The sequence below is a fragment of the Tursiops truncatus genome, chromosome 17, assembly GCF_011762595.2.
Source record: "Tursiops truncatus isolate mTurTru1 chromosome 17, mTurTru1.mat.Y, whole genome shotgun sequence".
Taxonomy (NCBI): Eukaryota; Metazoa; Chordata; class Mammalia; order Artiodactyla; family Delphinidae; genus Tursiops; species Tursiops truncatus.
This window is the reverse complement of record NC_047050.1, coordinates 38,113,275-38,140,454: the sequence shown is the minus strand read 5'-3', so window position 1 is coordinate 38,140,454 and position 27,180 is coordinate 38,113,275. Positions and strand designations below refer to the sequence as shown.

Below are 27,180 nucleotides of genomic sequence, written 5' to 3'. Positions count from 1 at the left end.
TCAATGTAACCCTGAACTCCGAGGTCCTACAGTGCATGGAGGGACTGTACCGCATCACATAAACTAACAAGGAGACTGCACTTGAGCTGGGTAAGAAACCCTGTTGGAGTTGCCTGAATGGGCAAAGAACTGGAGGGAGCTGAGAGGAAATGAAGGGAAAAAGTAAATAGCACAAGAGGGGTCTCCCCAAAGGTTTATATTCAGAAAACTGCTAGAGCATCACAGTTATGAAGACATTACTGCTGAGATTCATTCAGCAAGTCACACTGAGATTGCATTAAGAAATTACTGAGGACTTCCCTGGTGGCACAGTGGTTAAGAATCCGCCTGCCATTGCAGGGGACACAGGTTTGATCCCTGGTTCGGGAAGATCCCACATGCTGCAGAGCAACTAAGCCCGTGCGCCACAACTACTGAGCCCACGCACCACAACTACTGAAGCCTGCACGCCTAGAGCCCGTGCTCTGCAACAAAGAGAAGCCACTGCAATGAGAAGCCCACGCACAGCAACGAAGAGTAACGGCTAGATAAAGCCTGCGTGCAGCAACGAAGACCCAATGCAGCCAAAAATAAAAAAAAATTATAAAAAAAAAAAGAAAAAGAAACTACTGAATGAAACACACCAGTGACTACATTATAAAGTTGGTGAAGATTTCCTCCATGGCAGTACTCCATGTTCTCTCTACGTATTTGGGTAAAAACTTTCAAACCCAATGTAGAGAAAAACTATATTTCCCTGAGAATTAATGACTTTCTTTCCTTTGAAATTATGAGTTTTGTAATTCAAGTTTCCTCCTGCTCAGAGCCTATGATTGTTATGCCAATATTAATTTAATTGCCTAAGATTCTGTTGTCAGACTATCAAATATTTCTTCCTATCTTATATTTTTTCAAATCCTAATTTACATAATCTAATTTTATAATATTCTATGTATCCTAATAACTCATAGAAAATTCTTTGTAGAGCAGGGAAAGATATGAAAATACTGAAGGCCAGGGTGTCTAACAACACAATATATACTCTATCGGAAATAATTCTCATAACACCCTTTCATCTAATAATTACAAATTACTAAACATTGGTAACACTGATGTTATCAGGTAGCATTCCAAAATAGAAGTAGTCATAGCACGATAATATTCATATTTTGAGGACCTGCCGTATTTCCCTAGAGGAGAGAGAATCAAAGCATTATCTGTCCTATTAGAAAAAGAGGTTAAGGGAAAAGAATAGAAGACTATATTCTCTCCTCTGGATGAGATGACATTAACATAGAAAACTAAAACACATTAATTAAAAAAACACATAAAAAACATAGAAAATTAAAACACAGTTACATAGAAAACATGCCGAGAAGTCTTGCAAAAAGAAATCTGGTTTCTACTTCTTGCAAAATTACTGCACCGAGCCTTTGTATTAAGGTTATTAACACCCCTAGTGTTACAAAGACCATATATTTTTGGAAAGTGACTGGAGAAACAATGTTTTAATCCTAGCAAGTGCAAAAGATGGAGTCACTTTTCACGTAGGAAATTTCTGAACTAACTTGTTCATCTGAAATGAACAATCTCAAGAAGGATGACTTTTCAACATTCTTTTTGAGTTTAAAACTGAGGCAGAAGGACGGATGATCACATCTGGATTCTCAATGTCTGTTAGCTCTTCCTAAAGGCTGTACAAGCTGCTCTGTGCATGTGCATCTACCCCTTGGAGAAAGTTTAAGTAACCAACAAATATAAAAACACTCTGGAAGGAATAAAGAAATCTTCTAAGAATCTATTTCACTGAAACTGTAAGCAAATTTAGGTACTGTCAAAATAGTTTGGTAACTAAACTTAACTTACCCTAATTATGTCAAAGATTACCAAAACCAAACAAAAAACCCCCCTACTACAGTTATCATAATATGCTCCAAATACATAGTAAAGTTACAGACTGTTTACTCAAAACAAGAATTGCCCTCACAAGTAGAAATTATTTTATAAGTAATCTTTTTGCTTGATTTAAAGTATAAAATGATAACAACTGATCTTCTTACATGCTTAGAAAACAGTGACATTTTTAAAAGTAATATTTTGATGAAAAATCTAGATGAAGAAGGAAGCAAAACACACTGTTAACCGTGGACATTTGTAACAGAAGTAACAGAAGACAACAATTTCCAGAGAGGCACATTTACAGAAGTTATTATTTTGTAAACTATTTTGGCGTTCTGTTTTTTAAATGAGCTTTTGTCTTTTTGGAATAGGAATAGCATACAACATTGAAAGGTACAAATACAGAGCCAGCAGTATGACTCCATCACACCCCTCCCCCTCCAGATCAGAACCTCTCCAGAAGCAATCCCATTCTAGTTTCGTGGTTATTATGATTTGATTATTTTGAACTTAAATGGAAAATGTTTGCTAATAAAGCCATTTTGCTTTTGGTTTAAAAAAAGGCAGCTTAGGGACTTCCCTGGTGGCACAGTGGTTAAGAATCTGCCTGCCAATGCAGGGGACACGGCTTCCAGCCCTGGTCCGGGAAGATCCCACATGCCACGGAGCAACTAAGCCCATGCTCCACAACTAATGAGCCTGCGCTTTAGAGCCTGTGAGCCACAACTACTGAGCCCACGCTCTAGAGCCAGCAAGCCACAACTACTGAAGCCCGTGAGTCTAGAGCCCAAGCTCCACAAGAGAAGACCGCAATGAGGAGCCCGCACACCACAACAAAGAGTAGCCCCTGTGCAGAAACAAAGGCCCAAAGCAGCCGAAAGAAAAAGAAAAAAAAGGCGGCTTAAAAGACCACATAACACACAGTAAAGAAAATCAAAAGTCATTACTCTATATTATTAGATAAAATTCATAGACAAATGTCAATTTTTCCTTTTAGCCTACTTCAAGGTAATGTCTTAAAGATATACCAAGGAATGCTTAAATAGGGCAATGGAGGCAAAATAGGTTTATCAACATTGACACATGTGTTTTAGTTAAGTTCTGCTTTAACTAAAGTCATTAACGCTTAAGAATAAGGTGCTTAATTTAAAGATATATTGGGCACATAAATAGCAACAAGTGAAAGAAATGATCTCTAGGTTTTTGTGCTTTAAAATGTTCTGCGGGTAAGGGTATAGCAGGGTACGCATGGAAACAGATGATACAAGATTGGGAAATATTGATATTGTTGAAATTGGGTAATAGATATTCTCCCAAATTATGTTAGTTTGAAAATTTCTGTAATAGATTCTTTTAAAGTTATGCTTGAAAATAACATGTATAATACCATCCCCATTTTGTAAGAAAAAAAAATCCATAGGGAAAAAAACCTTACACATTGAAATCAATCAAGTGTTTTGGGTAATGAAAATTTTTTTCCTTGACCTTCACTGCACTTGATAATTTTCTACAACGCTGAAAAGAATTTTAAGCATATTTTAAATTCCCTGAACTGCTCATCATATGAATAAGGTCTTTAGACTAACAAATGACTATTCCATGAAACTACACTGAATTCTCAGGGACTGATAGTATAGACTGAATTGCCCACAGCAGTTCCTGCTTACATCATTTAGCCATGTCATTCAAACTAAAAAAAAAAAAGTTGTTCCCACCAACAAAAATTATCTGGTGCTTCTCCGTTATAACAACATTGCCTGATATTGCATTAATATTGCATTGTTACAATGTTCTAGTATAATTTCACTGCATGCTGAGTTCCAGTTTGCATTTGTGGCACTAAATGTTTAAGTTATAAAAAGAATTTTTTTAAAACAAGAACTTTTTCTTAGTCCTATCAGAAAGCTTTTGGGACTTCCCTGGTGGTCCAGTGGTAAAGAATCCGCCTTTCAATGCAGGGGATTCAAGTTCGATCCCTGGTCAGGGAACTAAGATCCCACATGCGGCGGGGCAGCTAAGCCCACGTGCCACAACTACTGAGCTCCCGCGCCTCAAAGAGAGAGCCTGCATGCCACAAACTACAGAGCCCATGTGCTCTGGAGCCTGTCCTGCAACGAAAGATCCCACATGCATCAAGGAAGACCCCGCGTTCTGCAACTAAGATCTGATGCAGCCAAAAATAAATAAATAAAATATATACTAAAAAAAAGAAAGCTTTCAATGAGTAAATTAGAAAGTAAATTTAACTTTACATTTGGTTGTCAAATGTTACCACTGCGAGAAACTAGTTAAAGTGCATATGGGATGCCTCTGTACTGTTTGTTACAACCTTGTGAACCTATATTTATCTCAATAACAAAAGGAAACTGGAATAAGAAAGCCAAGTGTTCAAAATAGGAAATGCATGCATCTCTCAGAGGCTTGGTATTCTTTTTGGCTCAGGTGCAAAGAATTTCAGAATAGAATACAAGAACACCACACAACAAACCAAGCATTGCAGAATGCCTCAATATTACTAAATATACGTATTCATTGCTTGGGTAGAAAGAATGATTTTACAAATAATGGTTATCTGAAAAAATAAAAGTCCCCTCCCACACCTCCCAAACCTTTCTGATGGGTATGCAAATAAAGCATCAATCATTAAAAATGTCAAACATCCCTTGCCCTCTCTTTTGGTTCAAGGTGATATGTTATTATTTATAACATATAAAAGACATTAACATAAATGTCTTTTGTATATCTATTGCCTCACCTACAAAAGGTGAGGCAACGGATATACAAAAGACATTTATGTTAATCCACGTTTCTTTAAATCACACGACATTTCTTTGAAGACTCAGCATGTTTCTTACGTGTGCTACAGCTTTGATGCAAAAGAGAATATTCTTTTCTAAGAAAAATGAGCGGTCAGAACAAAAGGTAGGACTTTATGTAATGGGAGAGACAAGGTGTGAAAACAGAGTTCTGAGTAATAAGCAGGGTGGGTATGAACAGATAGTCCCTTCTAATTCTTTTGTACCCTGGGCTAAGCTCTGGGATACTGGGTAACCGAAATCTTCTTCCAAGGGGTGAAAGGAAAAACCAATGTTCATAATCAGAAAATAGAACCACTTGCTTTAACTTCACTTGCTCTTCAAGATGCTGTTGTTACAGCCACACATTTAAACTGCTAAAAACTCATTTAACAATAAACAAAAAGAAAGCAATTCACTGGTTCACTGTTTTCTCCTTAAATGTTCCTCAAGTAACCCAAATCCTTATGATGAAATACCCGTCATAGGTTCTATCTCCAAATATACCAAGTTAGAGGAAATAAAATAAGAACAAATGCCTGCTAGCTGAAGGAGCCCTTTGAAGTCACTGACTTTGCACAGGGATGAACTCTGTCAGCTACTCTACACCAGAAAGGGTCCATATTTCATTAACCCTAATATTCCCAGTATGTCGCACACAGAAGTACTAAATTATAGTTTGCCCAGATAAATTCAAAGTTAAAAACAGTAAAACCAGTTACTTTTTTTGAGGGGCATACTTTTAAAAGTCTGCAAAATGTTAGCATATTGATGTTTTAAAGTAATGAACATGTTGCATAATCTGAAGTCAAACGGACATATTTCATTTAAAAAGTGGATAACACATTTTAAATCAACTATACTCCAATAAATTTTTTTTTTTTTTTTTTTGCTGTACTCTGGCCTCTCACTGCTGTGGCCTCTCCTGTTGCGGAGCACAGGCTCCGGAAGTGCAGGCTCAGCGGCCATGGCTCACGGGCCCAGCCGCTCCGCGTCACGCGGGATCTTCCCGGACCGGGGCACGAACCCGTGTCCCCTGCATCAGCAGGCGGACTCTCAACCACTGCGCCACCAGGGAAGCCCAATAAAAATTTTTTAAAAATTAAAAAAAAAAAGTGGAGGGACAATATTGTGTAATAGACCATAATGGAAAAGAATATATAACTGAATCACTTTGCTGTACAGCAGAAATTAACACAATACTGTAAATCAATATACTTCAATGAAATATAAAAAAAAATGGAGGGAATTTATTTTTTTTTGATTTAAAAAGAGACAAACTCCAGAGCTTCTGATTTAATATCTTGTTTTAGCCTAAAGTTTGCTATCTCACACTTTCCTACGTATCAGAGAATAGGCCAAAATATACTTAAACATTTACATCACAGAGCCTCAAATGCCTTACAGTCATGTGATGTTAGAAATTAATGGCTTTCTCCCAAAACTGTAAAATATTTTATCATTTTTGGAATTTGCTTTTTAAATTATTACAGATTTTAAGTATGGTTAACAGCACATCCCCATGTTTGGACACTTTGTGTCAGTAATTTCACTAGAATTAGGGAAATGTAAATTGAAAGTGAACCATACTAGGAGTTATTTGGAAATATTAATTTAAATATAACATACATGACTTTTGATTTAAAAATCCCACTCCTGTGAAATTGTTCTACAGAAATAGAAGTATTTAAAGATCAATACGAGTTTGTTTAACAGAAAAATAAAATTAAATGTCTATAAAAATAAAGGAATTGTTAAATTATGATATATTTTCATTCTTGGGATATCATATGGAAGTTACAAGAGTGAGGTAAATATACAGATATTCCTTAGGGAAGAAGTCAATGACATACTGGCAAGTTAAAACAAACAAACAGACAAAACAAAACAGTGGGCAGTATGTTAGTACGCCACATTATTACAAGCACACAGATACGTGTATGTTATCAAACTGATAGCCGTGGTTACTTTTGGACTTGGTGTTGTGTAGAATGGGAGTCTACTTTTACTCACTACTTCTATCCTCTTAGACTTAATAATGAGGACATTACAAACTTTAAAACCACTAGTAGAAAAAAAAAAACCCACTAGTAGAAAAAAATTAACATATAAGCAGGGACCCAAAATTACAGGAGCTATTAAGCCAGAAATGTCAGTTCCGCTTGCCTTTGGGGCTTCAATTCAAGACTCAAGTTCCCATCTCACTGTGATGGAAAACTCTTTCTAAGAGATTCCTTCTTTTAACAGTGCCCAGATAGCAAGGCAATGGTGGAATTGGATACTCTGCAAGTGTATTATAGGCACAAGAAATTGCACCAGGCATCCAGTGGCACAACGCATTCCACTCCTGACATTCTGATGGTGTCAGACAAGAAGACAGAGATCTTTCTTATAACCAGAGCCACTACCAGCAAGTGACTGTCACAGGGTCTAGAGAAGGTGACAGATTGGGATTGGGCTGGGTGTCTGACGCTACTCAACCATGAACAATTAACAATTACTCATGCTTCTGAGACCTTTTTCAAGCTTTCAAAAGATGGCCAGCTGATGGTTATCATGGCTTTCTCCCTATTCTTCTTCCCCAGGAGAATAAAGAACATTTTCAAAAAACAAAACAAAACAAACAAAAAGAATATTTTCAATAGCATTAATGCATGTTTTTAAAATTTCTAAAAAAATTAAACAAATTTAATTAATAGTGGCTACCAGCTTCACTGCTACCAAGATTCCAAAGTTCTTGCTCCCTATTGGGAAACTGCAGATGGAGAGAGAATAAAAAATACAGTGTGACAGGGAATCCCCTGGCGGTCCAGTGGTTAGGACCCCGCACCTCCACTGCAGGGAGCCTGGGTTCGATCCCTGGTCGGGGAATTAAGATCCTGCAAGTCACGAAGCAAGGCCAAAAAAACAAATAAACAAACCAAAAAAACCACACAGAGATCAGATAGGTAAGTTCCAGGCCACTTATCAAAAACCTCACATACACATTGGTGGATGTACTCAAAACATACATTTTAAATAGCTTGAGAAGGAAAAAACAAGGCCTGGTATACTTTAAAAAGTTTCTGAGCAATATTGCTTGTGCCAAAGTAAAATTTTATTTTAATAAAGTGAACTGGTTAGTAGCTAAACAAAGACTTTTTTTTTGGCTTTGCAGCATGTGGGATCTTCCCCAACCAGGGATCGAACCTGGGCCCCCTCCAGTGGAGGTGCGGCGTCCTAATCAATGGACCGCCAGGGAAGTCCAAACAAAGACTTTAAAAAAAAAAATTTTTTTTTTTTTTTTGAAAAGAAAATTGAGAACGAGAGGTTATTATATATACAAGTTAGAATCACAGGCAATCAGACCTGGGAGGGACTCCAAAAGCGTGGCTGACCTCATCATTTTGTAACAACCAGAAAGGTCAAGTGAATTGCCTCAGGTAGAAGAACAGATGAGACCAAAACTCGGGTCTCCCAATTTCCAGACTGACAAATTTCTCTCCATTATATCCTGTTGCCTCCAAGAAATTGAGGACAACTAAAAATAATCAGATTTAAAATATGTTGATTCTAATAAAGTACTGAATAATCTCATTCTGGACTTGTTAGTAAAGATTTAGAGAGGAAAGAATACAAGCCTCATAAAATTTAAAACAACAGTTTTTATTTATTTTGGGTTGACATGAATTCATGGTACTTAAAAATATAACTGTCATCATCATGGATTTTCCCGTTTTGTAATTCATTCACATGATACTGCCACCCTATTAGAATGATTACTGTGCTACTAACAACCCTAAAATAGAAGGAAAAATGGAAAGTTGTATACACACGTAACCTAAAATATCATGCTGTCAATAGATGGTTAAAAAATAAACATTTTGGTTTGTCTTGAAACAACCTTCTTGGTCAGAGATAGGACCAGAAACCGTTGCCGGTCATGCTAACCTTCAACGTGGCAGACAACATTCTTTTGTGAACTCAGGCAGCGGCTATTAAAGGAGTCCTTTGTTTCTGTCCCTCATTTCCACTTCCATCAGAGCCTTACCTGGGATAGTACGCTGTGTAGTTCATGAAGAGCTGGGTGCCTGCTGGGTAGTATGCTGTGGAGGGCTGCAGTGCTCGTGGATTCAAGAGCACAGAGGGCTGATAAATGGCAGCTTCAGGAGGAATAACTGCTGCAGGAGCTGGAAATGTGTAGGAGGGAGGAGACAGGCCTAAATAAGCAAAGAGAGAGACCTTGAGATATATTTGTAGTAGTTGACACATCTGCTAGCACTAAAGCTACAAGGTCGCTGTTCCATATATACATTCGAAAGAAAGAGACCAGTTCTGTATACCATCCCAAGCATCTTCCTTTTGGTTATATAGATAACACCTAGAAGCAATCTCAAATCTCACACACTCCGTCAACCTAAAGAACGGTTCTTATCCTGAAATTTGGAAAAACCAGTATCAAGTGGACTTTCAAGTCTTCACAACCATTTCATGACACATGATTTTTTTCCCCCCACTCCTAAGTGCCAGTTACCACAAAGTAACTCTTTGAGGAAAGAAACATGGGACAGACTGACATTTAGTGTAACTTCAGACCAAAAGCTGGGTGTTTTCCCCCTTTGAGCACTAGGCTGCTAGTTCATATTGTTATCTACTCTATAGGACAACATGAAGACAGTTATGACAAAACACTATTCACCAGGACCATGTATTATGCCAAAGCATAGACTGTACCAGAGTAAACTGACCCAAAAGGAGTAGATTAACTCTGGATCATGTACACTTCAAGGCAACCCGGAAGATGGGTTTTTGACGCTAATCTACATCTTCAGACCAGTCTAAAAAATAAAAAAATCCAATCTGGGAGATAACCCTGAAGAAATATATGTGCAAGTCTTCCTGAGAGTCAGTTGATTCAGATTAAATAGAAAGTAGAAAGGATGGAATTCCTTTGTCTTCTGGTTATGCAACATCTTCAAGGCCCAGTAACTCACTTAAGTCAGACCACTTGCTGGTCACTAGCTTTAATGTGTAGGATGAACACAACTCTCCAAGCCATCTGCACCCAACAGAAGAGATAACTGAGAGGTTGACTGAATTTGGAATTCCTGACTTTAATTTTCAAACCTAGAACCACCTAATAGATGTTGCAAATAGCTCAAGCCCACTGGATAATTTTCACAGGAAAATCTCTACTGTCTTTTGCTCTTCTTATGAGCTTTTATATGTCTATGGAGATGAGTGAGTCAGCTGAATATGGGTACATAAACCCAAGACCTGGGAATTCCCTGGTGGCCTGGTGGTTAGGATTCCAGGGCTTTCACTGCTATGGCCCAGGTTCAACGCCTGTCAGGGAACTGAGGTCCTGAAAGCTGTGCGGCACGGCCAAAAAAACCCAAAAACAGACAAACAAAAAAACCCAAGACCAACATATTGATTTCATATTCAATTTTTGGGTACCTCCTTCATACCCATCAAAAATTGCTACATGGTAGATACCTAGTGTAGATAATTTTAAAATTATGATCCCTGGCCTAAAAGAGTCCACAAAAAGGACAAACAGAACAAACCGAGACACCTAAGTCATAAAGAGATTGTCACCTAAAGCGAGTTGGCAGGAAAAATAAAGTCCAGTAGAACAAGCATATTAGCATGTATAAATTAGAATTCTGATTTTTTAATGAGTGAACTCTTCCACTAAATTGACAAATGGCCAAATTTTAAATAAAATTTTTAGAAAGTATTAAAAGATATGGAAATATATTTTATGTAAAAATGCATTTAGATTAAAAAATTTTTTTTTTTTTTTTTTTTTTGGCCACGCACTGTGCAGCATGCGGGATCTTACTTCCCCAAAGAGGGACTGAAACCGTGGCCCCTGCAGTGGAAGTGCAGAGTCTTAACCACTGGACTGCCAGGGAAATTATTATTATTTTAGGGCTTGTGAGGGGGAAAAGGGAAGAAGTAAAAATCTTACGAAGTCTGTAATGACGACTTTTCCACCAGGAAGAGAGGAGTGAAAGGATATCACAGCAAAAGAATTTGGGTTATACATGATGGAGAAATTCCCTTATCTCATAATGCTTGACAGATTATCAGTACGGGAAATTGTAAAAGTTACTGATATTATCAGTGGTTTATGGACAGGAAACCTCCAACTAAGATTACATTAAGATATCCACTTAAGCCCAATCATGAATTTTTAAACCTTGATACTCATTAATGATCAACTCTTAGATATCCACCAATAGCAAGCAGCAGATAAATGGAACATTAGCAGTTAGGCATTCCAAGGCAAATAAAGGATTAAGCCCTACTGAATGTCCTAGGAATACTACTTTATCAAATAGGTTTATTGGTGTAGATCCCTCTTTACTAGAAAGTGATGTCTTAACGTTCCCCACTTTATTGGAATCAAGCACATAATCCAGTTTACTTTCTCGGTTATCTTTGGACTGTATTCCAAGTGCTACTGTCTTTAAACATACCCAGCATGCTTCCTAACAAGGTATGTCTTACTCAAAAGTGAAAACTTGGTCAGAAAATTCAAGTTTTAAACATCAGATCCCCAAATGTTCCTTAGTCACAAACCAGAACTTGGTCTCCCGACTAAAGGGCTTATTCCTCTCAAACAGGATTCCAGATGGCGTGCACCCAGGTGCCAATGAGCAACAGCATGGCTTGATATTAAGCACTGATCCTGCGAGCCAATGGTAACTTTGGCTAATTTATTTACGCATTTTTTTTTTTTTTTTTTTTTTTTACTAACTTGCTCATTCCAGATATCCTGGAGAGCAAGAGGGATGCTCTTCAGGTTATCCTTCCCCCAAAATACTTACTGCTCAAAAAAATTAAAAATGCAAAATGGGCATCAACTCGCCCTTCTTTAAAAAACACAAAACAAAAAAGCTTAATGTGTTGCAGGAAAAAAAAAAAGGATCTGTCCATACTTATTTTACCTTTAAATGTTATGTATTTAATATGTAATATTTATTACGTATTAAAATATCTACATAGCCAGGTTGTCTCCCAGAGTCAGTGCTTATCTTGAGCACACTAAGCTTCAGAAATCAAGTGCTTATCACTGGAAAAGCAAGAATATAATTTGAAAGGAGGTATTTGTAGAATCTCTAATTATGGGTGTCCACAACCAAGGTCTTAAATGATTACCAGATACTACCGATTTCAGATGGGAAAGACTTATGTAACCACCTCACCTGCCTTAGAAAGAACCAGGGGCACAGAAAGTTATGAAAGCAGCTTAAGCACCTACCAGCATATAGCGTAGAATAGCGCCAAGACCCAAGAAAAACTTACATGGTAACTTACATGGCGGTGGGGATAAGCCATTTCGATTTAAAGTGCCCCCCATTAACACAAAGTTCATCTCCTCAGCTGAACACTGAAAGACTTCAACATATCTGTCCTTCATGGTTTTTTTATGACACTTCTGTGCAGCCATAAATGCTCTGTCCGCAGACTTCATCTGGATAAAGGCATCTCCTGATGGGCGTCCCTGAGCACGTGGGGGAAGAATAAAAACAAAAGGAGACTGTCTCCTTCAACAAGGAAGTGGTTGCTTACAAAACATGCACAGTGACAATCACCCATAGTACAGACATTTTAGCCATAACATCTGGGTGACAGTATGATCTACTGAAATCAGACTTATGTTTCATCACCTAATCAACAGAATTGCCCACAAAACCTTGAAGAAATAGTTTTGAGAGCTCATAGCTGAATGTGATCCTTTTTGATTTTTATCGATTAGAATTAGATTTATGGACTTTGAAAACGTCTCCTTGTGACTGCAGTTTCAAAGCAGAGGCTTGTATACTGGGTTTTTCCTTTCTGAAAAGTCCGATTAAATCTTACTCAATTGAGAAAAGCTAGTAACAGAACCAGTATTAGAGCTTATGCATCCTCCTACATGAAACTGAACAAACCACTGCTCTCTTTTGTCTTTCAAGTCTGTCTCTCACTGACCTGCAACATCTCTTCCCCTTCTCCCTGAAGCCTAGATTGGAATGTGGCTTGTGGATAGGGAAGGAGGAGAGGAACTGGGAGTTGCAAAGCACAGTGAAGGGTGGTGAGAGCTGTTATCATCAGCATTGCTTGGGAGCCCTTCTCTCACCTCTTCCCTTGCATCTCTGTTTTAAACCTTGGCCGACAGATGTTTATAGACATTTCCTCTGTTACTAATAGCTTGCTAAAAATCCTATTTAAAACAAAGCTGGTAGATGTCTGCTCCACAGAACCAGAATGCCTTAGTTTTCTTTAGCATAGACATTTTATGGGAGAGAAAAAAGGCACAACCAGCTTATAAGACTCCTTTTTTATTTTATGGATTTCTTTAAAGTCTCTAAGGGACTAGTTATTGCAAATTGTTACCATGCAAGTTACCATAAGAGTTACCATACCAGGGAAGTTAAGGACACCAGGGAAACCCAGTCCAAGATGGAAAACTAACATCTTCGAGGCAGCTAAGAGCTTGTCCATCATCAAAGAAGCATTTCTCCCAAGTGTAGTCAAACAGGTCCCAGGGTCAATGAGAGGCAAATCTGTCTACTGTTGTTAATCATAGAGTAATAGTAGCCCCTAGGTTATTAGAAGTGGTGACTCAGAGAGAACCCAAACAATTCCCTGGTGATGCTGAACTGCGGGGAATTTTATCCAAAACAAATCCCATCAGTGAAGCATGCCGAGAGGACTCCTAGTCAGATAAAATGCTGCATAGCTTCATATTGACGTGAGAGTTAGAATGAGCATGTGCTGGAGTGGAACACCAAACAGAGGCTCAATGTTTTCTGATTCCTTGTACCCAGTGGCATGTACTTTCCAGTGAGACAGGATTATGGTTATGAATGTGACCAAATCATCACATGAAAAGAGAAAGTGGGAAACTAGCAGTTTAGAAAAAATTGGTGTTTTTAATACAAACCTATATTCAGACTACGATGCACAGAAAACATCTTATTTTCAAAAATTGATACAACTTCGCTTTTAATAAGGAGTTCCAACATTTTAATTAGAACTACGTGCTTTATGGGTTTTTAAAGTTCTGTCCTGCTTATGATGGCACAAAATACTGGCAAACTGCCCAGCAACTAATATAATTAATTTTATTTAAAAAATGAGAGACACCAAGCCAGGAACTACTTTTAATATGCTTAGAATATATATTGCATACTATAAGAAGCTGATCAGATTTTGATAGAGGATTCTCAACAATTAATTCACTAACACATCTGAGCGCCTTTTAAGATCACATAGTGTTCTAGGTGGTATAGATACAAGTTATTTTGGAGTTTGTACTCTACTGAATGTAATTTGGTATCTACTATATATATGTGAAATAAAATAAGTCATTTCTAAACAGTCTATGGATACAAAATACTTGGGAGCACAGACATGCTCATTGGTTTATATATTGTCTATGATTGCTTTCACACTACAGCAGCAGAGCTGCAGACTTCAGTAACTGCAACAGTAAAATGTTGTATTAGACTGGTAATGTATTTGTCTCCTACCCGATGCTATTGATAATTCGATGGATATATGTGATGATGGAATCAGAGCTGAATTTGAATTACCATACCAATGATAGCATTCTTTCCGGAGTTCATCTTAAAGACCCCTTGCATTTATAGTTAAATCTTTCCTTTAAGACTTACTATACAACTGATGAACATTTGTTATCTTTTTATTGGAAGGGTGTATTTAATAAGAATAAGCAAATCAGTTTTCCAGTAAGTGACTTTCTTACCTGGTGATTCAATACCATGTGGACCCCATGAGTCCGAATATCGGTGGAAAATTCCCCCAGAAAGTCCAGGATATCCTCAATTGTGGCTGCATAGGGAAGACCTCGAAGGCGTATACAGTCTCTAATGTTTGTAGGGGGCACAAATTGCTGAGGTAGTACTGGAATAATGGGAGGGGTTGGAAGTGGAATGAGAGGGGCCGAGGAGAATCGATTCAGCACCTGTACTCAAAGCAAAATAGAAGTGGTTTAGAGCCCTGCTACTCCAATGTTGTCTGCAGACCAGTGCTGACATCCCTGGAGAACTGCTAGAAATGCATAATCTCAGCTCCACCCTGACCTAGTCTATATGAATCTGCAGTTTAACAAGATCCCCAGGTGATCCACAAGCATGTTAAAGTTTGAGAAGCACTCGTGGAGAAAGTTGTTCATGCTTTTCAGCTGGGAAAGCACGATACCAACTTTTGTGAGATGCCTGCTGAGGTATACACCACACACAACACAATGCACTTAGATTAAGGACTTATCCACCTGGACAAATGTCTCACTATCTGCCTTAAGACAATCTGTTGCTTTTATAAGAATCGGGACATACTGTTAAAATGTGGACTTATGTACAACCTATTAGATTTCATTTCACTAGTGTTTCTCTCAATATTGTCTTCACATTCCACCTCCAAACCCAAGAAATATAAAGAAAATGACCCAGCAAAGTAACGACAGTCAAACAGTGACTGTATTATATTAAAATATGTCACATTTATAATGATGTACAAAGCAGAAGGCAGAATGGCTGGGTAACGTAAACCTGAAAAAAATCAATTAGTGAAAATAAAAATAATCATGTGAATTTGAGACAGTGGCAAAACAGCGGATCTTGAATATACATATGTATATATATATATTTTTAAATTTTTTGGCCACACTGCACAGCATGTGGGATCTTAATTCCCCAACCCCTGCCTCCCTGCACTGGAAGGCGGAGTCTTAACCACTGGACAGCCGGGGAAGTCCCTTGACTACCTTTTAAATTCATGGAATCCTGCTATCTTGAGAATGGATGCCAGGTCAGGTACATTTTAGAGAAAGAACTGCTCCCAGGCAAAACTCACGTTACAAGGTTGTTGTCTACTTTTGTCTTAGTTTAGAATATGCCTACTAGGTAATACGAGGAGGTCCTTGTGCAAATGCCGTGTGTGGAATCCCCAGGATTTCTGAACCATTTACCACTGCAGCCTTTATCAGCTCATAACTAAAAATATAAGACAATCAATGAACTCCCCCCAAATTGCCCTAATTTCCTCACTCACAGCCTGTCCAGTTGCTATCTGAATAAGAGGTGACAACAATCAAAGCGTAAACACAACACAGCCAAAGAGAAAGCGAGACTTTAAGAAACTATGCGAACAATTCAGACACAGTACAAACATTAGGGGGGAGAACACAAATAGAAAATAAATGTTATAAACAAACTTGGGACAGGAAATGGTCTAGCACCTACAGTGCCTGCCAAATAGGAGATCAGTAAAACGTTATTGAATGAAGTGATTATTATTAATGAAAAGAAGACAGTGCAAAGTCTATGACTACTTCAACACTTATTAAATAAATTATTAGAGATGGGAGGCTGGAAAGCGAAAGTTCACCCACGCTCAAAACCACCTATGGCTGAGTCAAACAGAGAAAGCATACTCTACAACCAAACCAATTAAGGTACAGTAGCCAAGGCTCTGTATGATTCTAGGGCATGATTTCCATGAAACTGTTCTTCGAATTAAAGATCTAAAATAAAAATCTCATTTTCCCCCTTTAGTTTGGGGTGTTTGAAGTCTAAAGCATGCTCAACATACTTTAGAGATTCAGAATTTATGATATTCATTTTCAACAAAGTACAGAATTGTTTAAACTACAAGAATGCTCATAGCTTAGGGTTCAAGAATACCAGTACAGGGACTTCCCTGGTGGTCCAGTGGTAAAGAATCCGCCTTCCAATGCAGGAGACATGGGTTCGATCCCTGGTCAGGGAACTAAGATCCCACATGCCGCAGGGCAACTAAGCTTGTGAGCCGCAACTACTGAGCCCGTGTGCCACAAAATACAGAGCCCACACACTCTGGAGCCTGCACGCCATAACTAGAGAGAGAAAACCTGCAAGCCACAACTACAGAGAAGCCTAAGCACTGCAACGAAGAACCGGCGAGCCACAACGAAGATCCCGCAAGCCGCAATGAAGGCCCGACGCAGCCAAAAAAAAAAAAAAGAAAAAGAAATAAGAGTCAGTGTCTGAACTGCTTGCAAAAAAGACCAAAGGAATCATTGAAATGACTATGTTCTACTATGGAGCCAAGTAAAATAAGTTGAAGAGCCATGTGAAACAGTCTATAGGATCTCAGGTGCAAAGGTAATACTAACTGACCCTTGAAGAGAAATGTTCAGCTGGTAAGTCAAGAAGAATAGCTGAAAGGCTTGAGACCCTACAGATGGTTTTATGCTTGGATCTTAGTGTGTTTTCAGGAGCTGACTGTCCCATCTGTGCCTCAAAAACAGCGCTGAATTCTGAAAGGTAGTAACAGGACAAAAGGACAATTTGCACTGTCACCAGCAATATGGAACTGATCAAGTCTTTTGGGAAATAAATTTGGCGAGACATTAAAGCCTTAAAAGCTCACACCCTAGATCCAGTTCTAAAGAAATCAATGAGAAATTGACAGATAGGGACTTCCCTGGTGGCGTAGTGGTTAAGAATCCGCCTGCTAATGCAGGGGACACGGTTTGATCCCTGGTCTGGGAAGATCCCACATGCCGCGGAGCAACTAAGCCCGTGCACCACAACTACTGAGCCTGCTCTCTAGAGCCCGCGAGCCACAACTAATGAAGTCTGCGCACCTAGAGCCCGTGCTCCGCAATAAGAAAATCCACTCCAATGAGAGGCCCCGCGCACTGCAATGAAGAGTAGCCCCCACTCGCCGGAACTAGAGAAAGCCCGCGCGCAGCAACGAAGACCAACACAGCCAAAAATAAAAATCAATTAATTAAAAAAAGAAGAAATTGACAGATAAGCATGTTTACCTAGAAATTTCTTCTGATAGAAAAAAACCCAACCCAAATGTACAATAGAATTAATAATTATATGCCCCTGTGAAACACAGTATTAACTTAAAGATTAAAATTTTCAGACATGAGTAAACTTTTGAAACCGAATACAAAAGTATATCTACAGCAATATTCCAGTTATATAAAAACACAGTATTTTTTTGTGTGTATATTAACATAACAGTGGCTATCATTTGGTTACAGAATAGATATTTTTCATGCATTTATACTTTCTGTAATTTCCAAGTTTTATTTTAACACAATGAATAATGTATTATTTTCAGAAATAAAGAATAGGAACTATATTCAATATCTTGTAATAACTTATAATGGAAAAGAATCTGAAAAAGAATATATATATGTGTGTATAACTGAATCATTGCTGTATACCTGAAACATTGTAAATCAACTATACTTCAATTAAAGAATAAATTAATTTTTAAAAAAAGAAAGAACAGAAATAACACAAAGCCACCAACATGCTCTTAAAAACCAACCTGCTGAACTTCAGCTGCTGTGCTCCTGAAGAGTTCAATGTATCTTTTACCCAACAAGTCCTTATGCTTCCTCAATGCGTTCTGTGCATATTCCTCACAAGCAAAGAGGACAAAAGCGTCCCCTGTTGGCCTACCATCTGGGTACGTAACAAAGAGGATGCCTTCCTTCCCCCCAGTGATGGGGCAATGCTGTCCAAAGAAGGCCACCACTTCATCAGCTGTGGCCGTGAACGGGAGCCCCCGCATGCGGACAATGACTTGGTTTTCCTTGGAGAGAAACTGGGCGACCTCATTGGATGTACCTAGGGAACACAAATATCAGGAAGCACAGGGAGGAGTGGTTAAGACATCAACTTTACCAAATTTAAAAAAGTAAAATTTTTGGCAATGTCTTTAATTCATAAGTCCCACACTCCCATATGAATTAATAACATCCCAGGAAGCAGAATCCTCTTCCCATAAATTTAAAACTTTCCCCCTACCATTTTCATAAAATACCCCTGTTAATATAGGAAGGTAGCCATACAGTTACATCATGGACCAACCACCATATTCTTCTCAAGGAGAGGCAACTAGTCATGGTGGTTAAGGGCACAGGCCCTGGAACTAGAAATGTCTGGGTGCAACTGTGGCTTTACCATTTACCAAGCTATGACCTCAGCCAAGTTTAACCTCTGTATCTCAGTTTCCTCATCTGTAAAATGGGAGTAAAATTACCTACCTCATAAATTATGAGAATAAGTTATTACATAGAAAGCTCTTTAGTGATTTTTGGTATTATTTTCCTGATTACTTTTTATTAAGAAAGGTCCAAACATACTCGAGTAGAGAGAATAATGAATATACTTAGCAGCCAGTTTCAACATTTATCAACACTCTGCCAGACATAAAGCACTTTGTACAGTGCTGCAGCAAATACTCAAACACACATCCTTTACTAGTAACATTTTCCCTAAGCACAAATTCTTATCGTACTGCGCATATACCATGAAATCCCAGGCACTGATGTGGACGTTAACTTTGCCATCTGCAATGTTATCTGCCATGGAACCTCAGGACCACAGCACCTCCAAATATACTTTATCCCCAACCAATATCAAACAATGGAAACACTATTAACCTTGAAGCTCTGAATTGGGAAGCCTTGGTTTATCTCAAGAAAAAAGTGCAAGAAATATACCAGCACATTGTATAAACAGCATATTGTTACTACAAGTTTTACAGTTGCAAAGATTTTTAACAGGACTATATAATGAAGGGATATAAATGTTCTCTGTATTTAAGGGGAAATCACCTTAGTATATTTCGGCAATAGGTGTCAAAAGCCCCTTAAAGGTCCACCCACATTCTCTGAATTAGCTATCCTATTTTTAGAGATTTATCCTAATGAGTGGCACATACAGAGATACAAAAATATTCACTGCAACATAGAGTGAAATGGAGGTAAGCTCTAAATGCCCAATAGGATTGTTTTTTAAAAAAATTATGGTACATATAATACTGTGCAGCATTTAACATTTAAGAAACTTGAGTAGCATAAGAAGATATTCATAATATACTAAAAGGAGAAAGGAAGTTAAAACAATATGAGCAGAAAAATAGGAACTTACAGAGTAGGTGCACATATAGAAAAACATCTGTTGGACAAACCACAGTTAACATTTTTTATGCATCTGTTATTTTTAGGTTTTAAAGTTATGAATCACTCAATAATTAGATAATGACTTTATCTGTTCCCACTTCTTTCTGACCGTATTACTACAAACACCATATATTCTAAAATACTAGAAGCCAGAATGCTACCATGTTCCCGGCCACTGATGAGTAAAGGAAGTTAAGAGAAAAACTAGAAGCAGATATGCAACAATTCCAGATATTCTGATATGGCCGTTTGAAAGTAGTTTTCAGACCATTTAATTTCTTTCATGAACTACTCTTTCCCTTTGTACACGACTTTATATGACCCTTTGACCTCTGTATAGCACTATTTTTAATGGCTATTTAACTACAGTTGGTTGACTCAAGCCTTAGGGCAAGCGTTACACATTACACTGACACTACTGGATATTTCTTCCTCCTATTAAAAAAAAAAAGTCAACTTTTATGTTTCATTGGGAATAAAATGACCCTATTTATCTACCATTCATGACCCTATTTATCTACCTTTGCTATATAAGTAAACTTTTAGATTCTTCTTATTATAGCCACATTATATAAAAGGTACTCACCGCCAGCAATTTTAAGAAAATCTTCACCTGTTGCTTTGTAAACCTAAGAAAAGAAAGGGAAATTAAATACAGTTTCTGAGCCTTCTGATGTGAACACTCATTCAAGATGCCAGGGTGGTCAGGGTGTCACATGTCAGGTTGTGAGCACATACCTCAATGTACCGGGTCCCCATGTGATGTTTGTGCCTCTGGAGTGCTAGGTCTCTGTGCTCCTCACTCACAAACCTAACCAGAGCTTCTCCGTTCCTTCGACCCTGGGCATTCAGACAAAGTGCTGCACCTCCCCTTTGAAATTAACAGAACAGAAAGCAATAGGAAAAAAAACGAACAGTGAGGAGAAAATGACAGAAAATCTATTATCCCTTTGGGATTGTTAAATAAAATAGAGATTAAGGAAAACCAACTTGGCAATATTGAGTCCTTTGAAGAATCTTGCAATATCTTGATCCGAAGACTGCCATGGCAAACCTCGTGCCCTGACTACTGTGTTGTCATCAATAAGTTCCATCTTGCTGCTGCAGATTCAAGCAAAACGTCAGGCTGCATGATTAATGCTAGGCAGTCTGACCTATTACCCCCAGAAGACAACTGGCCTATTGACACTTGAGGTATTATTTCTTTGGAGTTCAGACAGACTTGTAGTACTGCCCAACTTACCTCATAACCTCAAAAATTATCTGGGCACAGTTCAAAGTATTCTTTAGGTGGTTTACTATACAGAGGCAACTGCCCATGCCAGTTCAGCACAGCTTGCTCACCCAGCAAACCACCTATCAGCTGAGTTGCTACTTCCTTGTTCTCAAAAGAACGCAGCAACAATTCATAGGAAGTAAAGTTCTCCCAATACTCTCATGGCCTGTAAGTTCCTACAGCCGAGAAGGATGGGTTTAAATTCCTTCTCTGATCGGGCTAGTACACCAGTGGGGTTTAAATCCAGTTTGACAGCAAAACTTAAGATCCACCTAAAGCTGGTAATTAACCCACATGGGTCATGTGTGCACATGGTGAGAAGTCTGCCATTACAATATCTCCCCTATCAAACGGAGGCATCACAGAGAGCCTTTACAGAAATGCTTGGGAGTTCCCACACCTTAATGAGTCATTTCTAAATCACCTATTCTATACTTTGACACCTTCTGATGTTCTATTCCTCTCATATTTATATGTTCAGTACTCCTAGGACATTTCCTAATGAGTCACTTTCTCCACAACTAAATAGGCCTCAACATCTCTCTTATGGGCAAACATGTCAGAAGTTTCTGTTCACTTCAGGCACCAAGCAATCTCATGAAATTCACTGCAGTGATTTACAAACTTAAATAGGTCGACTTGTGATCACAAACAGAGATACCAGCATTTCATACTTCTCCCCAGTTATTTCCTTTGCTTTAAAGTAGGAGCTGATAGAACGTACTTAAAATTATCTCAGTAAAAACCTTGTGAACTCTTTTAAAGCCTATGATTTTTTCCTTTGGAAGTTTTCCAGTGAGGATGGACAGTTCAGAGAGGCTAAAATCAGAATCGCAGACACAAACAACACAAACTTATGATGGACCTAAAGTCATAGTGACTAAGGATACAAATATTTCATTAAATGTTAATCCCAACATCCGAGCTTACTTTAAAATACAATCTTCTTTAACAAATGACCTATTATTTAAAAATGGATACCCAAAAGGTTTAGTAAAGTTACTAAAATATAACAGGAGTTAAATATCACAATATGAATAAAAACACATTAAAAGGCTCAAATGGAATAGTATTCAAGTACTTACCAAGTGCCACTTTCAAATTTGTAATTTACTCTTTCTGGATCTGAAAACCTGTGATCTAGAATGAGAACATACAAGTCATCATTTTAGCTATCAGGGAGACAAAGCCGAGGGGGAGGGTGGTGGCGATTCAGAAGTATAGGAGAGGGAAAGTAGATGGAATCAGATACTAGGCCCGCATTGTTACAACACCAATACTTACTATAAGGGTCTGAAATCATTGCTAAAATTATATTTCCCATATCTTCAACTTGACAGGCTCCATACCCGGAGGCTGAACTATTCTTCTCGAAATTTAAACCTGGGAGATTAAGTTAAGGAAGCATTTTGGGGAGGTAAAATGAGGTTGCTTTTACCCAAAATTAAACTCTCATGGAGCCAAGAAGCCAAGTAAAATGCATCTTGATTGACAATTCTTTGAAATCTCAGAATAGCTGCTTCCCATCAGTCTGGACTTCACCCAGGCTTCCTGAAGTGTCCAATTGCCCTATTGGGCTAAGATGGCCAAATCAATCCTGTCCTGAGGATTACCAGGAATAATAATACCGGGAATAAAATGTTTATTGAGTGGTAGCAAATGCATGAATATTGAGCACTTTAGCGTCAAACCATGAAGCGTACAACAAAGTTAACAGAATTCCTACCCTGTCTTTACAACACACACAAGGCAATGACCATGCTGACTTAAAGATACAGTTACATCCTTCAAGACCACAAGGTATTAAATGACTTTTTTAAGCCCAATGTTCAAAACACTTCAGATTACTGAAAACATGTCTGACTCCATTTTTATCCAGAACTCCCTTCTAGAAGATTTTTGGAACCCCGTAACACACCCATCTTGGATGACAGCAAATGCTTGTCCTTTTAGAGTAGATGTGTAGAAACGGTTCAAGCACTCAGAGACAACAATGGCTAATGTAGCTTTTGATTAAGTGAGTACACTGTTTGGGTAAGCCAGGAAACATGGCTTTTAAAGAAATGCATGGCTCAAGTTGGGTTTGAGGGTGCAACCAGAAGAGATTTCCATCAAGTTTTGCCTAAGTTTAATAATGTAGTACAATGCACATAACAAATAATACTATGGGACTCTATCTTTTCTCGAGTTTAAAATGAAAACAGCCATCTGAGTGGTGGTTATTAAGATGTTTGCCTTATTTTATAAAAATGTTTCCTGACTGGTATTTTGTAAGTAGGGTAAAATGTGAAGACAAATATTAAGAAAAAGTCGGTAGGTACTATTTTACTGCAAACAAAAAGGATACAATGTAAAAACAACTCAGGGATTTCTCCCCACCAAGAATTATAGCCAATCTTCTGAATGAGTAATATTCTATTCTCAATTCAAAATTCCTTTCTATTTCATCCCCACAGCTTCCTCTTGTCTTTCTCCAGTAAAGAGACATGCTAAGCAAATTCATTTGTGTGTCATCTCTCAACCGGTTACATTTCTCTGTAATTAAATACGCTGCATGTAGAAAGGCAGCCATATGTTCCTTGGCAAATTACTTAACCCCACTAAACTTCAGCTTACCTGTAAAGCCAAAGTTGTGATAATCTTTACCTCCCTGGGCTCTTGTGAAGATTAAATGAGATAAAACAAGCCCAGGACACAACGCAGGCATTTAATACGTGATGCTCTCCCCGCTCTTCCTAGAACCCTCAGGTGATCAACTTCCATAACTTATGATAATCACACTTTAAGAGGGTCACATTTATGACTAAAAAATCTGAACTCACCAGATGCCTATTTGTAGGCTCACAGGATAATCATCAAGCTCAAATGGTGGATAATTTCTGCATTTCCCCCTGCAGTCCCGCCCTTTACATCAATCATCTAGTGATGAAATAAATGTGCTCCCCACTGAGGGATTAGAAAATCAATCCCAAGAGATGTTCAAGCAACAGAGCAATGACCACTGACTGGGGTCATTAAAATGATTTTCCTTGGGAAGCTGTACTATGAAGTATTTATTAATTCAGCGCCATTTTCAAAGAACATAATGATAGGACAGAAAAACTGGAGCCAAAGGATGAAGATGCTTTAGGGAGACAACTGCCCCAAGTTTTCTGGGGAGATGGGAGGGACTTTATGGATCCTTACAGAACTAAGAAAGAAGAGCTGTGACTAGCTATAGTTTATCATGTAAACTCTGCCACCAAATGTCTGGAACCCTGCAATTCTAATATCACTTTCAGCCTTATAAGGGCGTACAATGAAGTAAAGAGAAACATATCAAAGGAATGGAGACCAATGCCATTGTATAAGCCAGTGTTTCCCAACCTCAGCATTAGTGGCACATAGGGCAGATAATTTTTTGTTGGGGGGGTGGGGCAGTGTCCTGTGTACTATAGGATTTTTAGTAGCATGCTGACCTCTACCTACCTCCAGTAATAACAATTACAAATGTCTCCAGGGCTTCCCTAGTGGTGCAGTGGTTCAGAGTCCGCCTGCCGATGCAGGGGACACGGGTTCGTGCCCCGGTCCGGGAAGATCCCACATGCCGCGGAGCGGCTGGGCCCGTGAGCCATGGCCGCTGAGCCTGCGCGTCCGGAGCCTGTGCTCCGCAACGGGAGAGGCCACAACAGTGAGAGGCCCGCATACAGCAAAAAACAAACAAACAAACAAAAACAAAACAAAACAAAAAATATGTCTCCAGACATTGTCAAATGTCCCCAGGTGGGTAAAACCCAGCCCAGGTTGAGAACCGCAGGTATAAGCCAACATCTCCCAAGAGTGGCAACTTAACCCCTTGCCATCTATTGATTCAGAGACAACTTTTACATGTAGGAGACCATTACTAGATAGAAATTTTGAAGAAATCTCACCAAGGAAACACTGCATAAGGACCAACCTGATGCTGTGGCAAAACCCCTATCAGCAGAGACAAACACACACACACACACACACACTCACGCAAGCACGCACACCCTACACCGTAAGGAACATGGATGAAAACACAGCAAGAGTCAACCCTTGATCCTCACCCTATTTTTGTGCAGCCCAGAGAAAAGTACGGCTTTTACATTTTTTAAAAGATTGTAAAGAAAGAATGAGCAGAGACTGTACGTGGCCTGCAAAAAAACTAAAACATTGACGCTTTAGCCCTTTACTGAAAAAGTTTGCTCACTTCTGACCTAGAGGAATGAAAATTGCCGAAAACAGAGAATGCCACAGGAACGTTTGCCACATCGTAACTTTCTATCCCAAAACAGAATCTTGGGGAAAAATTAAGCTTTGAAGGAACTGGAAACTATATTCAATTCAAACCAGTTTTTTCTCCTCTATCAATGACAAGAGGCATAAACTTTCTCACCTTTGCTCAGGTAACTCCCCTATAAAACCCTCTTATCTTCTTAATCCCTTAACCAAATTAGACCACGGATCACTCCCACTCAACACCAAAGTCTTCCCTAACTGCTCTAGGTCACAACCATCAAGTTAAGAGTTGATTAGATACTATTCCTACAAAATATTACTCTCTTCAACTGTATTATGCATTTCCTGAGCACAGGTCCGCTTTCCTCTGATCTCTTTCCATCTACCACAGCACCTATTACTTCTAAGACTCTACTGACATAATGACGGCATTTACTACACACCATTTTGTGCCAAACACTCTATTTCCTCCTATTTTTGCAGTAGCCCTGCCAGGTAGATAACAGTAAAACCAAACAGATGAAACTAGGATTGAGAGAAGTTCTGTAACTCATTCAAGTTTCCCAGCTCTGATTTGACAATGTGTCTGTAATTCCCTGCACCAAGAGAAGAAGTTTTGCTTAATTTGTTTTGTTTTGAGCAATAGTTTGTGAGAAGCTTTCTAAATGTATGATATGAAAGCCAAGTGAAAAAGCAACAACGTAAAGTATCCTGTCTCTGTAGAATAGATTTGCAGCTGAAGATTTTACTGAAGTCTACTTTTTAAATTAAGAATACGTTCTAGACATTTGGCTAACTTGGTCCCACGTAACACGTCCCAACATGTTTCCCTTCAAGTCATCACACACCAGGAAGATCAGCAGCTCTAAGCTCCCAGCAACTTTTAAAAGTCACCCAACCTCCTGCATGCCCAAACCACCCACCCACTCACACCACTGTCTTCAGAAGGTTCATTCAGTTTTTCATAATTCTTACCAGAATGTAGCATGAACAATAAATAAACGGGAGTGAGAAAAAACTTTTAGTACCGATTCCTTCTCCTATCAATTTATAATTATATATTCAATTACTTGCTGCACGTCTGATCTTGAGAGAAGGAAAGATGAGTCTGTGCCTCCTGATTTATGGTTGTCACGCAACTTAGTCATTCTGCCCTTGAGGCAGCCACAACAGCACCAACAGGCTTAGCCAGCTTTGCAATGAGAAACGCCATGAGGAAACGAGGAAGAGTAAAGCCAGACATGGTGGGAACAAAATGAGCATGTCAGGATACAACTGAGCAAATTGCTGCATTTACACAGAACTTAGACAAGTCCTGAGACTTCGCCTATAGTTGAACAGAAGGAACGTTTCCTCAGTGCCACAAAGTCCATCAATATTAACTTATCCATTCAAAAGAAGTTACCTTTTCTGACTGCGGAAAATGGACACATTTGGTTTCAGAACACTCAGTTTTCCCAGGTAAATAACCTCTCTTTAAAAGTAAGTTCTTAGTTTCTATCTAAAAGAAGCACACATAGGGGGCTTCCCTGGTGGTCCAGTGGTTAAGAATCCACCTTCCAGTGCAGAGGATGCAGGTTCAATCCCTCGTTGGGGGACTAAGATCCCACATAGGGCATCTGAGCCCACACGCCGCAGGGCAACAGGGCACAGGGCAACTGAGCCCACAAGCCACAGGGCAACTGAGCCCACACGCCGCAACGACTGAGCCCTCAAGCCACAACTAGGGAGCCCGTGTGCCACAACTACTGAGCCCGCACACTCTGGAGCCCACACACCGTACCTAGAGAGAAGCCTGTACACCGCAACTAGAGAAGATCCCACGTGCCACAACTAAGACCCAACGCAGCCAAAATAAATAAAAATTTTAAAATAAATAAAAATAGGGCTTCCCTGGTGGCGCAGTGGTTGAGAGTCCGCCTGCCGATGCAGGGGACATGGGTTCGTGCCCTGGTCTGGGAAGATCCCACGTGCCGCAGAGCGGCTGCGCCCGTGAGCCATGGTCGCTGACCCTG

The 27,180-nt window shown here is 39.0% G+C and overlaps 1 protein-coding gene across 7 annotated transcripts in view; it reads right to left on the bottom strand.

Annotated features, from left to right (window-relative positions):
• ESRP1 (epithelial splicing regulatory protein 1) overlaps positions 1-27,180 on the bottom strand; it is a 57,286-nt gene that overhangs the window by 18,194 nt on the left and 11,912 nt on the right. For 5 of the 7 annotated variants that reach the window (XM_019925123.3, XM_019925124.3, XM_019925125.3 and 2 more), the window contains 9 exons: positions 22,208-22,306; positions 22,009-22,063; positions 20,638-20,748; positions 20,386-20,518; positions 20,234-20,276; positions 18,006-18,307; positions 14,419-14,637; positions 11,970-12,168; positions 8,704-8,872 (listed from right to left, as the gene is read on the bottom strand). In XM_019925123.3, coding sequence (XP_019780682.1) covers positions 8,704-8,872; positions 11,970-12,168; positions 14,419-14,637; positions 18,006-18,307; positions 20,234-20,276; positions 20,386-20,518; positions 20,638-20,748; positions 22,009-22,063; positions 22,208-22,306 — 1,330 coding nt within the window. The remainder of the gene's footprint in view (positions 1-8,703; positions 8,873-11,969; positions 12,169-14,418; positions 14,638-18,005; positions 18,308-20,233; positions 20,277-20,385; positions 20,519-20,637; positions 20,749-22,008; positions 22,064-22,207; positions 22,307-27,180) is intronic. The other 2 variants (XM_004326713.4, XM_004326714.4) reach the window with 1 other exon arrangement.